At 41.2% G+C, this 18,521-nt stretch overlaps 1 protein-coding gene across 1 annotated transcript in view; it reads left to right on the plus strand.

Moving 5' to 3' along the window:
- usp43b (ubiquitin specific peptidase 43b) overlaps nucleotides 1-18,521 on the plus strand; it is a 96,222-nt gene that overhangs the window by 29,301 nt on the left and 48,400 nt on the right. Inside the window, 1 exon segment of the mRNA XM_042504290.1 lies at nucleotides 8,278-8,381. Coding sequence (XP_042360224.1) covers nucleotides 8,278-8,381 — 104 coding nt within the window.

Genomic DNA, 18,521 nt, shown 5'->3' on the forward strand with positions numbered 1-18,521 from the left:
TCAAAAATCCCATATCGGTCAGGCTCTATCTGCAACTGATACAGTCTGCCAGATCAAAGGGACTAAACAAGGCCTCATGGTGACTGGAGGGAAACACAGAGGATCAGCAAAGTCTGAAGGATTCATCTTTGGGCAACTGTGAATATCTGTACAAAATGTCATGGCATCGACAGTCAATGAGATTTTTTGGTGGTGGAACAACAGACTGACATCGCCATCATGGCTAAAAACTTTCACTGAGGCAAAACATGTCAAGGGCGATCTTAAAGTGAATCCAAAGCTTGGCAGCTCACCTTTGCTCTGTAAACAAACTTGACTTTGTGACACTCTATTGATCACTTTGGGAGACATTAATTGTGTTGTTTGTACTTTGGCACGGGGAGGTCAGAGCAGCATCCTCGGAGCCACGAGGGATTTGGGGTTTTCTTTAAAGACTTTTCATTAGAGCAGACGCTGCTGCTCACAGATGATTGTTATGGACAGCAGTGCAATACCAAATAAAATATTTTTTGGATTGGAAATATGTGTGGAAACTTTTGATTGGTCGACAGTGAATTTGGAAAGGCTGATAGATATAATAACGATAATTTGAGCAGAAAAGGAAAAAAGATGATCGCCAATTAGCTGATATCACCCTCTTCCCCAAGTGATAAAAGATTAACTCTGTCAGAAATTCAAAAGTCTTTGAATTTATGAGAAACTGGATAAAAGTTGAACTGAACATCTAAGCTATGTTACAGGTGGGCTACATATCGAATGTACTTGAGGTATTGCGGCTTTTTCCATGTGAGAAATATAAAATGACTATATTACGTTGAGTATAAATTGTTACGTTGTTTTTACAAGCTACCAGTGTTTTGGTTCCCTTGCTCTCTCTTATGGCTCTCTGCCTCTAACAGACACACACACAGAGCAGGGCTTTTGCAGAGCTCCAGACAGTGAATATTTAGTCACATTTTGCAACCACGGAGTACCAGAGCCACTTGGAAATATAAGTAATATTTGAACTATAAAATATGGCAATATTGTTTTAAAGCCATATTAACTTGCTCTGAGTGAACACTATATTTAGAATATTTTCACCACTTTACCTTAAATAGTGACTGACGGAGACAACAGTAGCGCCCATGTTCAGCGAAGTAAAACTTTGCTAATGGAGTCTATGAGCAAAACGTTTTTTTTGTGATTAACCATTTACTCATGGCATTTAAACAAAGTTTTATGTTAGAGTTTGTTATACTAAAAATTCAAAATTTTGACAAGAAAGATTTTTATTTTTATTGAAAGTGCATATCCGTTCGGTGTCATTAAGTACAAATAATCAGTATCGCTTTTGGCCCTCAAAAACCAATATCGGCCAACCCTTAAAATCGATACATATATGTTCTCACAGCTCTTATTTATCACATAACTCCTGTGAGTTGTAGCTGGTAGCACTGACAGGTGTGCAGTGTGACCTTCGCCCTGTCCTGCCAGTCAAAAATAGAGCAGACTGAACTCGGCATACTGTACATCTTCTGTGCACGCAGCCGCCATTCGGCTACAGAGGTCAGTTTGAGTCCATGTCCACACAGATGCACCCCCACCCGGAGTGATCGGCCACGGGGAATAATGGGCCGCAGGGTCAGAGAGAAAAGCTTCCATCGTCACTATCATCGGGACTATTTATAGAGAGGTGTGCACGCAACAGGAGGCAGCGTTGAAGGAGACTGTCCATTATTTATCAACGCTCTGTGTGTCAGCTGCGTGGACTACTTTGACTTTCAGTTACTCAATAACACACTCTCGCTCTATCTCCATCCATCTGTATCGACACACACGCACACACGCACACACCTGCCCCACATCTCTGTGTGTTACGATCACCGCGGGGATTCAGGTGCTGTTGGGTCTCGTTCTCAATCACTCGGCTATAGTGCTTTCTTCAGCAGCAGCACATGTCCATCCCAGTGTGTTTCCACGGCTTCTTTAAATTATTCACATCGGGGCCATTACTGGGAACACTCGTCCCCCCTTTACGATCCACCCTCCTCCCCTCCATCCCTGAAAAACCCATCAGGATGAGACAGGTGGTCTGTGAGGATGAAGGCGGGGGGGGGGGGGGGATTTCCTGGATTTTTACCACAGTGAAGTGAGAGTGCCCTTACAGTGAGTCTACTCACAGAGATGAATCGCTCGCAGCAACATTTTTTGGGGTGAATAATTGAAAGCGTCCCCGATGGGACAGAGTGCGCCGTTAATCTGTGTGATTTCAGGCTTTCATGCCCAACTACAGATGACCGGGAGTCAACAGTGTTGGGTTTAGCAGAGACTTGGTGGTGAGCCGCTCGTCTGTGTTTGCATCCCGAGATGGGTAATGAGTAAACGCAGAGCTGTTTCCACGGCTGCCAAATCTCTTCTTTTATAACATCGATCTCACTGTGGGGAAATTCAAAAACCTCGAGGAGTGATTTTATGGCTTTTTATCACTCTTAATTAGTGGACATTGTATTTAAGTTCATATTAATGTTTGATATCCTCATATTTTGATAAAAAGCCAGCTTTGTTTGTTTACCTTTAGGGACGTTTGACGCAGTTTATGCACTTTCCATTCTTCGTTTTTTGATAGTATTGGCTAAGTTCATGCATATGGCATCAATAAGTCCAAAATACACTTTGTATTGTTACACTCATACCGGTACGGGAAAAAGAGACAGAATCAGACTTTAACAGAAGCTATTGGTCTCCGATGACTGCCGACTCCTAAAAAAGACAATATGTTGAACTCTAAAGGCAGAAAGGGAGGTGTAACAGTCTACATTAAAAACATCAACCTAATAAACTTTTATTTAACATCAGCTTTTCTATCATGAGGTTTCAAAAACATCTTAATTTATGGAACAACTTCGGACTGAAGTTAATAGCTGAGCAAAGAAAATATCCTAAAAGCATCATTTGGTGGTCAAACTGCAGCACCTCCTACCAGAAAAAGTAAAATATAAACACTAAAATGTGCATCTGCTAATATCGGATATGTAAAGCCAGAGAATCGTCTACCTCTGCTTAATCCGTGCGCCTGGATGCCAGCAGAGGGGTGTGTGCCAGTGCCCGAGGAGCAAGGAGAAAATTAAAACTCAAATCCCTCACCCTGGCACCTTAGCGCTCTATAATTGATTTCTGGGATTTAGATAAATGACAAAGATACAGTATGCACAACTGAGTGGTGGGCCGCAGCCTGGCTGCTGGCTCAGCACCGTCAGCAGGAGGCCAGAGTTCACACACTGGGATCCTTAAGCTGATTTACAGAAGAAGGTCGGCGTGTAGAGAGAGCTGGACGTGATGAGCACATTGTTGTGCAGCTGGCTGCTGAGAATCAGACCGCTGCGTCAAAAGAGACGTTTAAACAATAAAGAATACCAGCTGACAGGAGTGTTTTTTAAAGGAAACCCACTGAGAACTAAACAAGAGTCTGAAGAGGCGTCTTTCAGTTGTTATTTATACAACACTTAGTTCTGACGAAGCAATTTGATCCGAACTAACTTCCCTAAAGGGAAGTAAATGTGACACAAACAGAAAAGGCCCTTTCACCTCCCAAAGTGTTTGGTGAATTGCTCCAAAATGTCTGTGCCAAAAACAACAACCCAATCTACAGTTGCACCAATCAGATGCCACCATGTCTGCTGCAGCAGGAAGCAGCACAGGCTGATTTACTCCTAAAATATTTCTCTTTCACTTATCTCAAAGTGGCTCAAAGTCTGTGATAATGAGGGGAGACGAGCTGAGTTAGTGTGCCAGCAAATATATTTTATTTGGAAGCTTACCTTTTAAATTTCACCGTTATTACTGCACAAGAAATATTTAAGCAATAATGTAGTAATATTAATGCTATAGAAAGTGGTAGGAGTGCATCAAAGTTAATGCAGAACAAAAAACGAGGATGCACGAGGAGTGGAGGTCAGCTGCATCAGTGCTGCAGAAAATCTGTGCGTGACGGCTGCAAACTGACACAGCAAAGCTGAAAAGTGTGTGTTTCAGCATGTGTGCACCGTCGGTATTGTACAGTATGTACAGAAGAAGAATACGAGTGTGTAAATGAAATTTCACACCCTATGCTTTTCCCATTTTCTTCTCCCTCGTGGTAGCCGTCTGCCGGTCAGACCCGACTCTAAAAATAGCCCCTCAGATCTGTTGCCTGCCTGTTTAGTTGCATTTTTTATCAGTTTGAAGTTGGCATATTTTTCTGACAACCAATTTCAAAGATAGCATCTCAATTTCAAACGGGCGCGCGGCACCTCTCGAGACGGACCCCTGTTCTGCCGGGGTCACTCGACAACCGGTGAAACAATTTCTGTTGACCAGCAGCAGCAGTTACTCGCTCCGTGGGATTCGCTATCAGACCGTGGTCGTTTAGATGGCGGACTTCTTATCAGATGTCTGCGTGTGTGTAACCTGCCCCACTTTCTCACCGGGCTTTAATGTCCACATCCTCAACAGCTTCTGTCAACACGCAGCCGACACCTCGGCAGAGCCGGGCATGGGTTTCTGAGAAGCGATAAGACCGACTGTGTCTGCACTCTGTGGCCTCAATGCTGCCGCGTTATCTCGACATAAAGATAGCAATGGAATCCATTACCAAGTATGTGGAGGAAAAAAGGCAGTGAAATGCAGAGCCTGATGTCAGAGCACTAAAACCCTCTAAAGCCAACACAGACAACAAACGCCTGGACTCACTTTTATACTTTTGCCTTTTCTTACTTTATTCTTTCAGTCAGTATCGAGTGTTATACATTAAATGATTCAGGGAGACCTTCATTTTCTTTCTGGTGCAGTGTAAAGTCGTCATCATGCACAACCTTTGTGTGAGCATACCATATTTGACATTTCAAAAGTACGCCTAGTAAAAAAAAAAACTTGTGCTCTGTTTTAATAACTCTGAGCTTAAATAAGTCAGTACTTCTTCCCACTCCTTTTCAGATATGTGTATCAGATCGTGATGTGTTGTTTACATTTTTCATGTCTTCTTGAGATAAGATAATCCTTTATTAGTCCCAAAGTGGGGAAATTTGCAGTGTTACAGCAGCTATGAGGATAAGCTGCAAAAGAACAATATAATAGTAAAAAAATAATTGCAAATATAAAAAATATTGAATTAAAAAACCAGGTGCAAAAATATTTACATAGGTTTCAAGGTGCCAACAACTCAACAGTCTAAAAATTATAGATATATTTAAAAAGGAATGTTTAAATGTGATGTATTTTTTATGTCTGTCTACTACTATATGATTGTCTTTTTTTTGTACATGTTTTTTCACATACTACTACTGCACCTCTATGCTGGGTTATGTGAACAGTTGCATTTGGGTGTTATGGAGCTCCATGTGAGTTTGGTGCTAATACACCGTTTCCTCAGTGAGTTACAGACATTTCGGGGCCGTTTACACGGCAAAGGTTCTTGCATGAAACGTTAAACTTTTTTTAAAAAACGCAAAGGAAAGACTTTTCCGTTTTCAGTTGGGCTGTTCTTGAACGTGGTCTTATTCAGCCTGTTCTCAACCCTGGGTCATAAAAAACCAACACTTTGTCACGGACTCTCACTTCCTGCTCCCAGGTACGGAGGTCACACTCACGTAACAGAAGTAATATTTAAAAGTATTACGAGAGAGTGAAGCAATATGCTGCACACAACTGTACGTTATTAAATTCTACCTGTTTTGAAAAGTTAAAAAAAAATTCAAGTCATGTTCACATGTGGGAAAAGCTGCTCTGTGATCTTGTATTCTGAAATTTCACACACTTACATGCAGATGTGTGTTTCTCTGTGTAAGTCAGCAGGAAATAGTCTCTTTTTTCACATAATGAAGTCTGCGTGAGTGAAGATTTCAACTTGAGATGGCCAACAGTTAGTCATGCACCATAATTGCCCCAAAACCCCCAAAATCTCAGTGTTCAGGCACAATTTAAAGCTCGTCTCTGTCATAAATGGTCCCAGAGTTATTTTCATGTTTAAAAGTCGGTTGGTTGGTTAGTTGGTTTGCACTCTTGACCCCTCCCACGTCATTTCTAACCCACCGCATTGCATGTTTCACCTGAACCTGTAACAAAAGGATCAGCTCCGGTGAAGCAGTCCCGGCGTTTTGTTGGAGAAAATGACAGCGACAGAGAAGCCCTGACACTCATGCACGGAGGAGAGGGCGAGGGAGGGGGCGGAGGTTCGTCATTGTGCGTGCCTGTCGAAGCACGGTGCAGCAGGAAGGTCGGGTTTCAGTCTCGCGCTCCTTCTTTGCAAAGCTGAAATGCTCTCAGAAGAATGGACTCTGGATTTGAAACGGTGCTGAACTGTAAAGGACCCTCCTGTCTCTCTGTCTGTCCCCGTCTCACACTGATTCCTCAGACACCCGCACACGCCCTCCGCTTCCCCTCTCCCCTTTAGAAATTCTAAACCTCCTTTCAGCTCCGTTTTGTGAGCGGAGGTCACGGTCGAGCTGCCAGCCTGGGAACAGTTTGGGACCGGGAGCTGGAAACCAGAGGAAGAGTAAACAGAGAGCGAGCGAGCGCGTGTGTCAACACAGAGGGATCGGGGAGTGCGTTTCCGTTTGGCGGTGCCAGCGCGGTGTAAAAGCACAGCTGAAACGATATGATGACTTAATGCATTCTCAAGTAGCTGACTTTTACACCGGGCATTGTGGGGCTGATGGCGTGCGAGCAGAGAAACGCTAACGAGGTGCTTGAATGCCACACGATGGCCTTTTAAGCTGAAGCTCTTGGTGGCTCGAGGAACGTTTTTAGGACGTTTTTCCTGCTGAGGTGTGAGATGGAGTTAACACAGAGCAGATATCCAGGCTGATAATATCTCACTGCCCGTTATAACTTTTAGATTTATGTCCTCCGCACAACCTTTTCACCACTCAATGAAGTACTTTGACTCTGCAGAATATGCGTCTTCACTTTCTTGCAGAGTTAAATGAGGAAATTGATACTGACGTCACTTCCTGCTGTTGAGTTTGAAGCCGCGAACAAACGAGCGAAACAGACTCGAGGTCTGTCAGTCAGCTGCTCTTTGTCCTCGCAGACTTTACGGCAGAGAAGACGTCAGGACGTGTGACTGACGTCTGCAAGGGCTCCGTCCACAAATGTGGAGGGGGGACAATTGGATTCAGCCTTCTTCTTCATCTTGTCTTCATCCTCTTTGTCTTCTTCGTCTTCTTCTTTGTCTTTTTTGTCTTTGTCTTCTTCATCTTTGTCCTCTTTGTCTTCTCCGTCTTTTTCATCATCTTCTTTGTCATCTCCTTCATCTTCTTTGTTGTTTTTAGCTTTGTCTTTTTTATCTTCCTCCCTGCTTCTTTGTCTTCGTCTTGTCTTCTTCCTCTTCATTGTTGTCATTGTCTTCATCATTGTCTACCTCTTCTTCTTCCTAGTTTTCTTCGTCTTTGTCTTCTTCTTCTTCCTCTTGTTCCCCTTGCTCTTCTTCTTCCTCGTCTATAATGGTTATTGCGTGCTCCTGACAGCTCTTCGTTTGTGGGTTGTTTTTTTATAACAGTGATTGTGTGGATGGGATTTTTTTTTATGAGGAAGGGAAAAACACCTGTGTCTGTGTGGGCTATTTCCCAAAAAGTCAAATTATTCCTTTAATGAGTCTATTGCGTAGCTTTTTAACAACAATATACATTTTCAGTCCATTTACATATTAAATTTCCTCCTGAATCTATGAAATATATCCAGTTAGAAAGCTCAAAACATTTGTGCATCATAATTACTAAGTGTAACAAATATAATTACTTGTAAAACAGTATCATGGAAGTTGTGAAACAAGGAAGTATTAAATGTGCCGTTAAGGTGCTGCAGAAGTTTATTCAGTGAGTTTTTTGTCGTTAATGCACAGCGGTGTTTGTCAGACGCCCCCCCCCCTCGTTCCATCCCACACATTTACTTTGTGACCTCTCCTTTCACTGATGTTAGTTTTTATATTTTCCTCTTCGTCTTTTATCTCCATCCAAGGCCAGCCTCCTCTCTGCTGTAAGTGAGCAGATGAAAGCGTAAAGACGAGGGGCCTCCCCGGGGGGGTTGTGTTTAGGTCAGAGCTTTACGCTACTTTAATTTATCACTTTATTGCCAAGCAAAAGCAAGAATGTGCAAAAGCTGCATTCTGCGGGAGGCTCGGCGAGATGTCCAGATTTATTGTTGCGCTGTCACTGTGTACAGTACGAGTCTCCTCTAGGCGACGGCCGCCCGTGATGGATCTCTGGGGAGTGTGAGAGTGTGACAGCGTCGTGTTTATGAGTGGCCTCCTCTGTGCTGCAGGGCCCCGCCGGAGCCGAGGAGGTGACGTCTCCTGACCCGACTCAGAGCCAGCAGCCCAGAGTCCAGCACAGCTTCGTCCAGGAACATTTCCAGGCTCAGTACAAGTGAGTCGAACGTTAACACACACACACACACACACACACACACACACACACACACACCTGTCACAAATGAAAAACACAAATACATCCACAACAAATCAGAAGGCCTCTTATGTCCAGGTGACCAGTGAGACTGTTCAGTGGAGAATACTGTCACTGTCATATGCAAGATGCAGAATGGGATAAAGGCAACTATCATATTGATTATTAAACGTTCGCTTTAATATTACTTTTTAAATGCCCGTTTTGTATGTTTTTAGATGGGAATAAAAAACACACAAAAAAAGAATTATTTTCAATATACTACATGCTAAGTAGATGATGATTTTTATTATTGATTGTCGCAGCCTGGGATGTCGATGTTTAGCAGCAACATTGATTTTTATACTTTTTTATTTTGCAGTGTCAAATACTCACACTTACACCACTCTGCACACAAAATGCACTTTTCAAAATCAGGCTATAAACACTTATTTTCTACTCTCATTGAGTTTATTTTTTATCCAACATCAATTCTTATCATAGATATCAAAATGTCATCAATTTTCAGAATTTTAGTCCACTTTGTTTTTAACACAAAAAATGAATTACTTTCAATATACTACATGCAAAGTAGATTATTTTGATGATCACAGCTTAGGATATGTCAGCAAAATTGATTATGACAGTGTACCTCGTGGAAATAGCATGTATTTTCTCAATATGACAAATATGGTCAAAAAGAAAAAAAAAGTAAAAATGACAAATTCCAACGCAAAAGCCCAGACTGACACCCAGAAACGATACAAGTCATGTTTCTATGCTTTAATGGCTGTGTGATCAAAAATCGCCATTTGAATGGGTCTCAATGACACATTTTTGTGCACTGAACAGTCTGAATGTAACTATTTAGTTTCCACAGTGTATTTTAGACTTACTGTGGGAGCTGAGCTGGAAATTCCAACATTAAACAAAAACACACAATCTTGCCAAAAATGTGTGCCATATGATCAAATAATGAACAATAAAAATAAGTAAAATGTGCCAAACAGACCCTAAGGGTTAAATATCTTGTGACTTTTGTTTACTGTACAACGGCTCCACTGTTGTCAGGTGGTCTAAATGTCAGAATGCACTACAAGAGAAAGGTCACAGCTTCAACAGCCACTGCACACACATCTGTCTAACATCAGCTCTGTGTTTTGTCTCTCACACACACACACACACACACACACACACACACACACAGTATTGCTCTGTATAAGTGTCTGAAATATAATTGCGTAATTACGTCCACACATCACATCATGCTTATGTGGTGTTTCAGGCTTCATTGATCAGATTATAATGTAATTGCTAGATACAGCTGATGTAATGGAGATGTCATTATGTCTTTTACACGGACGTCCTCCGAGACATGGACGCCTGGCTGGAAGCTCAGTAAATCTGCACAGCCTCTGCAGTAATTACCAAGCAGGCAGGAGTAGTAATAATAAAAGGTGGGTTGAAAAACTGCCCCCGGTACCCTACACTATAACTAAATCCCTTTAGTACAAGTGCTTATTTAGAGCGCTCACCTATTTGAGCCGGCTGAAATATAGTAATTGGGGCTTTCAGCCGTAAGCAGTTTTCAGCACTGTAACACCCCGTGAATCTGTCTGGTTTATTTTCAATCAGATTTTTGTCTTTATTAAAGTGGTTTCTGGTGATTTGCAGAAATAACTTCTTGTCACTCCACTGTATAATCAACATTTCTGATGCAGCTGGATGTCCTCATGACTCCCATCAATCAGTCATCCAGGAGACAAAGAGGCAGTTTTTACATCATGTGTGCATCTGTCAGCTGTGGCCCACTGGGACTCATTCAGCCAACTCATCAATGTGCCATTTCCAAGTTTCGGTCTGGTTGAAGAAAACAGGAAGTTGGCACAGAAGATTTATTGTGGTCTTTGTCATTTTAAAAAAAGATATTGACGCTGCGGTCAATCGCTCAGCTTTTTGCACTGACTTTTTTGGGGGCATTGCACTTTGACCTTTGAAATCCATTACTTTTTTATCAAGGGGTGCACAAATTTATTTATTTTTACTGGTTGTTCAACAGATTTTCCTCAGTGTCATCAAAGCGTGAGACAGAGTCCAAAAGCGTGAGATGAACGGCAGATTGATTGCAGAGCAATACTCCTTAAAGATATTGTTGTCATTCTTACATTTTATTACAACTTGGCCACGGGTCCGGATGGGACGAAGTTTTGGTCCAGATTTGGGTTTACAAAGGTACATGTGATGAATCAGTGGTATGGACGCTGTTAATAGCCACCTCTGTGCGTATTTTCGCACGCAATGAGAGTTGTTTTGTTGGAAAACCTTGCAGGAGCAAGACAGTTTTTAAAAGCGGGCTATTGGACATGTCCGCACTGGAGCAGACTGTAGGATATGTCCACGCGCTGCAGCGGGCTGTTGCACATGTCCATGCGCTGGAGCGGGCTATTGGACATGTCTGTGAAGGAGCAGACTGTTGGACATGTCCACAATAGAGCTGGCTGTCACACATTTCCGCGCTGGAGCTGGCTGTTGGACATGTCCGTGCTGGAGCGGGCCATTGGACATGTCCATGCTGGAGTGGACTGTCGCACATGTCCATGCGCTGGAGTGGGCTATTGGACATGTCTGCAAAGGAGCAGACTGTTGGACATGTCCATGTTGGAGCTGGCTGTTGGACATGTCTACACTGGAGCGGGCTATTGGACATGTCCGCGGACTGTCGGACATGTAATATCATAAAACAATAAATTTGGATTGGATGCATCTGTCCATACCCCATGTATTTCGGCTATATTCTTATATTCTCGTCCTCTCAATTTATCAACAAACTTGGAGCACAAAAAGTTTTTGCCAAAAAGATTTGGCAAAAAGTGGCTAATTAACACTGTGAGGACATGACTCAGGAGGATATGAAATATAAAAGTGCTAAAATAAACTGGGCTTTAAAATGTGGAGGCCACTCCCTCTGGGTTTGCATTCATCCTCTGAGTTTGACTTTAATGCGTCACAATCTTGTCTTGTCACCCACGTAGCTGCCAATCTCTGATCACTTCCTCCGTCACTTCTGTATCCAGCTCCTCGTGCAAAACCTCGACACCGTCTGCGCTCCGTCCACGAACCTTTGACCACACCGACCGATTACCGAGGCCTCAGCTCCGACACCGGAGTCCGATCTTTGTTTGATTAATCATTTCTTTAAAAGTCGTCCCCTGCAGACTGAACTGCTGATATCGTCTCCGTCAGTCCCATCCTCCATCTGCCAATTCCTCTGAAAATTGGCAGCTGTGCGCGACTGCCGGTAATACATCTGTCAGAGCGCATCTCTTAATTGCTACCCTCTCTGTCAAATGTTTCAGCTGTGACACCTTGGGTGTGTCTAGACAGGAAGCAGCAGCCTGGCAGGCGAAATTTGTTCCTCTCAAACACTGAGCCAGCCAGGGAGAGGGAGTGAGGGGGTACAGAGGGAGAATATTCTGATTATATATTTATATATTCATATATATATATATGTATATATACGATTGACTGGGCTGGCGAAGCACAAACTTAACAGCAGGGAGACTCAACTCGTTTTGCTTGAGGGCCACTTTTGAAAAATGATAGGGGGCCAGTTGCAGCAGCCTCACACGTTTCTAGAATTTGAGGACATTTCTAGGATTTTAGGACATTTCTAAGATTTCAGGACATACCTGTGGGACATTTCTTGGATTCTAGGCCTTTTTTAGGAATTTAGGATGCTTCTAGGATCTTAGGAAGTTTCTAGGATTTTAGGACATCTCATTGATTTCAGAAACTTTCTAGGATTTTATTCTTGGATTTTAGGACATTTCTTGAATTTTAGGACATCTCTCAAATTTTAGTACAATTCTAGGATGTTGGGACATTTGTAGGACTATAGGATATTTCTACAATTTCAGGACATTTCTAAGGTTCAAAGATGTTTCTTGAATTTTAGGACATTTCTAGGTATGCAGGATATTTCTTGAATTTCAATATGTCTCTCAGATTTTAGGACATTAGGGTCTTAGCTGAGACCTCTTTGAAGGGGTGTAGGGGGTCCTCCACTGGCCCTTTTTTTGATAAACAAGCTCTATTTTGATGCTGTTTATGCTCTCTGGGACCTCATGTATACTGAAAGTACAAAAACAACTGCTAGTGTGAATCACTTTAGTTTTACTGGGAATCAGTAAATGGTCGGGGGCCACTTGGCATCATTTCGGGGGCCAGATTTGGCCCGCTGGCTGTAAGTTGAGTATCAGTGCTTTACAGAGTAACTCTAACTTATACAGTACGTGTACTGTCTGAGTCTATTTTAACGAAGCAGAAAAGCATGCATCACAAGGCTGTGAGGTTTTAAATGGAGATGAATGCTTTTCGAATGCATTTTCACTGCTGGGATTTGACTCAGAACAAATATTTCCTGACTCCCGTCCCTCTATCTCCTCTGAGCTCCGAGGCCTCAGCGCTGCCTGTGCAACACTTCACAACGCAGTGTCCGATGTGATCCAACATCCAGAGCTGACAGACCGGAGAATTATCCCTGTAATAGCACGGTTTGTCACTGTGCAATCATCACGGCCATTATCCGTGTTCAAACACGTTAAATCACCGTCCAAGTGGAGCACGAAGTTATTTGATCTTAATTTATGTTACCTGTCGTCACATGCTGGAGCCGATCGCAGTCGGAGCTGTCGTTTCCAGCGCTCTCACCTCTGCTTTTACATCTACTGCTCTCCGCCCCCTCTGATGAAGTAGATAAATCTTAAAGCAGATCAAAGATCTGTGTCTGTATGAGTCACAGGCTGCAGTCGCTGCAATCAAACTGTCTGTCTGTCAAGCGTCGTTCATTACAGTGAAGCCGAGTGACGGGCAGCCGAGCGTCTCAGATTACAAACTGAGGAGCGGTTTCAGCGCGGCTCGTCTTACTGCGGCGGCACTTTCTCCGAGAGACGCTCGCATGTCCGAGTCAGTCGGACTGCGGGATCTTTTGTTTTGATCACATGATTGATTTGTTATGATTGGAAGGATTGGGTAACTGCTACAGGCCGAATACTGCGACTCACCACATGTAGACTGTGGCGACAGACCTGCCACAGAGTGCTGCGGGGGTTAACTTAGCATCTCTGTACTCGGGTTCCCTCAGCTCGAAGTCAGCGGGTTTTTCGAGTGTGTTTTTGTTTGGAAGCTTGAAATAAGATCTGCGGTTAACACGAGCTGAAGAGATTTTCATGTGTTGTTCTGCGACATAAGATATATCAGGAAATGAGACTACAGAACGTCATCAACACAGAAATATCGTATTTACCGTATTTAGGAGTGAAGAGCTCGTGTACGGCCCTCCAAAGTCTTAATTACGAGTGGAAAACTGGGAAATTTGGACAAAAAAACCCAAGTTACCAAGTTTTGCATGATGTTTCAGGGCAGTGGAAATGTCAAAAGTGTTGATAAAAACAATATCTTTTGTACCTAGTAGCTATCATTTACTTTTACTTGTTGCACATTTTAGTATCTGCATCTATTATCGGTAGCAAGCAAACAAACTTTAAACTCTAAAGTTTAAAGTTTTGCCAACTTGACGTGACAAATGTATTAAAATGGCGGGCAAAAGTCAATGTTTGGTCATTGGTAAGGATGTTTTTTTATTAATTCACAGATTAAATATCAATTTTTGATCACATATAAAGCGTAACATGGTATACTTGTTAAAGGAGTCTGAATGCAGCAGAAAGAAAAGTGATGTCGCTCCTGGTTTCAAAGGGTTAAAGATAAACGAAGCCAGAGCGTTTTGATGATGTGAGCTTTCTGTCGCGCTGCAGAGCTGTGGAAATCAGTCTGGTTATGCTTAACTTCAGGTCCAGTGACGAGTCTGTTTGTGATGTGCGTAATCATTTCAATTAGCGAATTATAATGAGGCAAACATTAAAGTTTAAAGTTTTCCATTTCAGAGCGACAGTGAGGTGAATAAACGAGTGCAGAGGATCGCTGCCAGGCTTAGTGAGAAGAATTAGCTGCCAGTCTATTTAATCTGAAGCTGTTGAGACTTTCTGTTGTTTTAATTGCCTCTTGCAGGAAAGAAAATCAATTAGATAAAGACCGGGTTCCCGCAGATCCTTAAAAAGTCTTAGGAGGCTTAATAAGGCTTTAATTAGTATTAAAATGTCTTCAATTAATCTTTTAAAAGTTTAACAACTGCTCAGGCATGGTAATTAGATTTTCTTTAAGTTGTTTTGTAAAACTAAAAAATAAATGGTAGCTTTTTTTTTCTCTTTTTTTCAAATAATCAACCAAATCTGTCTTCGGGCAGTGGATTCTCACACGCAGAGAGAGAATTCAGCAAAATCTCCAAGATAACTCAAAAACAAATGTCAGGTATTTCCCTTTTCTCAGCAGGTCTAACTTTTTCACTGGACCAAAACTTTTTCTGTATCCATAAAAAAATGGGCAAAATTGTCTCTAACCTAAATTTAAAAATGTTGGTTTATGTTTTGGGGGGTTTTCCCTCCAGGTTTGGTTATTGTAAAATTGGTCTTTATTTTAATTAATGTTAGGAAAAGTTTTGCTTAAATTTCTATGGTAACATAAAACATTTCTGTCCAGTGCAAAAGTCAGATCGCGTTTAAAATGGGAAATACCTGCCATTTATTGTTGAGTTTTCTTTGGATTTTGTTTTTTTTTTATCCATCTGCAATGTGGGATTCCACTTAAATCGCATTATGATGTGTTGAAAAGAAGAAGTCTGGTAAATTATTAAAAAAAAATATATTATTGAAAAAAAAATGTTTATTTTGAGATTTTACAAAGCAATGTCCTTAAACAAACAAACAACCAAAAAAACAACTAATACAATTCTAATTTCATGTTTTATCATTTAAAAGACTTTTAAAAGATTAATTTAAGACATTTTTAATTCCAATTAAGGCGCTATTATGCCTTGTAAGACTTTAAGGATCTGCAGGAATCCTCTTTTAATCTAATGACAGAATTTTCATTTTTGGTGAACTATTCCTTTAAGCTATAGGAGCCTAAAAGCCACCTGTGTTACTCTCTATCACTAGGTGGGCTTCCATTAACCCTCAAATTGCACAAATTAAAATTGTGAATACAAAAAACACTTGACAGTTGACTTTTTAAAACAAATTAGTTTTGAAAAGTCAACTCCCATTATTGCAAAAAAGTTTTTACGCTTGCATTCGGCATTGGTATTATTGGTATTTCAGGCGATTTGGAAAAGTCATATTTTGCCAAACTCCAATGGAGACACTTTTTTCACTTTTCTAGCTCGCGCTATAGTGACTTTATGGATAACGACCACTAATAAACCCAAAGAAGTGAAAAAGTCACGAAACATAACGCGGTATATGTGGAGGGAAGAAGAGGCAGAAATCTTCTTAACTCTTATGCAAGATAAAGACATTACGGCGACATTAGACTGGCTTTAGCATTTAATTTTTTCATCGTCCTTTTATTGTTATTGTTATTATTATTATTATTATTATTTTCATTTCTCACTTTTTTCCATGCATATAGTGCTGGAAAATTAATCGAAAATGAATTAAAACCGACATTTTGAGCAGCGAACTACGGTAATTTTGCCCATATCGATTGTATTGTCCAGCTCTTTACAGCTGTAGTATATGTGTGTGTGTGTGTGTGTACATGTGTACATGTACATACGTGAGTAGATGCATACTTGCATGGATATGCATATGCATTTATATAAATGAAAGTGGAAGAAGATATCAGGCTTAGGAACATCCGGTTTTATATTGAGTAACGTAGTATATGCACTTTATGTAATGTTATATTTGCTATGTTACACTTCTTGGAATGTTATCGTGAGAGGAAAGTCCCATAATATCACTCAATTACAATCTGTCTTATCAAAATTATTGAAAATATCGCTTAAGTTTTGCACAAATCTGTAACGGAAACCCACCTAGTGTGTGTGGTCCTGCAAAGCATCCAGCTCAGAGTCTCTTCAGCTCGACTGCACCCCAGACAGCGGATACATGCCTCTCAACCTCTGCACGCTGCCTCCATTAGAGCATCACCAGAATATCACCTCTTCTTTCACTCCTTTTCTCTTTTTAAGTGTTTCGGAGCAGCGTGGGGCACATCTATGTTTTAGTGGCGGCCGAGTGTGATTTGTATGCACGAAGTGCAGTTACCCTCACTGTTTCCTGGCGAGAATAAGACATCCGTAGGGCGGCCTTTCTGCTCTGCCAAGAGGGAGAGATCCACTCAGAGCCAGTGTCAGCTGGGCTTGCTTGAATAAAGCTTTATTCACTGCCCCGTCTCTCCTCCCCACAGGGTCTGTCAGGTGCCCTCCTATAAGGAAAACACATTCGAACAGTTCATCTGTGACTTCATTTCCGGCGGCTGGATGTCATGAAGGCCGTAAAAGTTCAACATATATGAGCTGGGAGAATTTTTGGCGAGATTTATGATACCAATAAGGGAATTTACTCTTGATTTCATTTAAATATTATCCTTATATTTTCATCAAAAGGTAGAATATATGATTTTTCTTCTTTTCATATGAGATTTAAGTGTCCCAGAGTACTCACAGTCTGTGTACTTTATTGCTTCTGGGGTTATTCTGCGCACAAGTCTATTATGAATTTATGTGCAGCACAGTGGTTTCCATATACAGCCACAAACCTGTCACTGATAAAGTTATTTCTCTGCACATAACTGCAGATTTATACCCATCATGCCGATAATAAAAGAACAAAATGAAAAAGTAATTCAGAATAATGACCCTAGCACTGTAACCCGGTAAATTATGGCATAAAAAATTAAGATTTTCCCCTTAATGTGTTGATGCTGGGTTAGTTGTACAGGGTTTTTAAAAGAAACAAAAAAATCTGACAGTCACTCAGTACAATAATTTTTTTTTGATTGATTTCATTCAAGTGTCCGAATAATGGAAGATATTGAAATTCACTCGCTCTGTGCTGCAGAAACAGAGATCCACTCGGTGTTGAGGTGCTGCACACAGTGACACCAAAATGACACAGCACAGTCAATTCGCCCGTTAATAACTTTTTGGTAAAATGATCATTCCTGTCACTGTGTGTGTGTGTGTGTGTGTGTGTGTGTGCGTGTGCGTGTGTGTGTGTGTGTGTGTGTGTGGCGTGCGTGTGCGTGTGTGTCAGGCACAGCAGCAGTTTCACAAACACTGAAATGGCATTTGTCCAAAAAGAATGTTTGAAAGCCGAAATACTTATCCAATTAACCAATACCCAAATCGCTGAATATTTGGATCCAACCCTCATATGTGTGTGTGTGTGTGTGTGTGTGTGTGTGTGTAGACACATATATATATATATATATATATATATTATACTGTATACTCGGACCGCAGAGTGTACTCTGGGTACAGAGGGAGCAGCAGAACTTCAGGCGCTCTTTAAAATTAACCGTATCTCTGCTGAGTCTAAAAGTTTGCATCACACTTGCAGCAGCTGCTCCTCACATCCATCAATCTGATCCGATCGGATCAACGGATCAATTATCCACCGTGTGAATCACAAACTGCTAAAAAGATCTCATGAAGTGCTCCGCCACGACACTCTAAACACTGTTTATCCATTACCTTTAGTTAACTGTTTCACCCACTTATTCATTACTTTGAGCTCACTACTTTAGCACGTTAACTATTTCAACATGTTTTTCTGCTACTTTAGCTCACTATTATTTTTTTTTATTTTGTCTATCTTTTTTTAGTTTCTTCTATTTTTTGTGATTTATCCATTACTTTAAGCTAGTGTTTAAAGTTTTCTCCTCATTTGCAAACTATATTTAATGCAGATTGCGTTGCATCAAGCAGCCAGTGGTCACATGTTAGAGCTGAATCAATATGGATATGAAGTTTCTGTCATCAGATCACACAAAGATGAAGATGACAAATGACGAATTTCTATTTTAATGCTAAATTTGATTTTTGCATCTAACAGGTTGATGTCGAATCCGCTTGTGTAAAGTTTTTGGTTTTTAGCCTGTACACATGTACAGATGCTCCTAATCAAAGCACCTATTCAAGATTCACTTAATTATCGTGTATTTACACAAAGTGTAATCCAGGAAATCCCGCACAGATTAACTCTAAATCCTGGACAA

The sequence above is a fragment of the Plectropomus leopardus genome, chromosome 17, assembly GCF_008729295.1.
Source record: "Plectropomus leopardus isolate mb chromosome 17, YSFRI_Pleo_2.0, whole genome shotgun sequence".
Classification (NCBI taxonomy): domain Eukaryota; kingdom Metazoa; phylum Chordata; class Actinopteri; order Perciformes; family Serranidae; genus Plectropomus; species Plectropomus leopardus.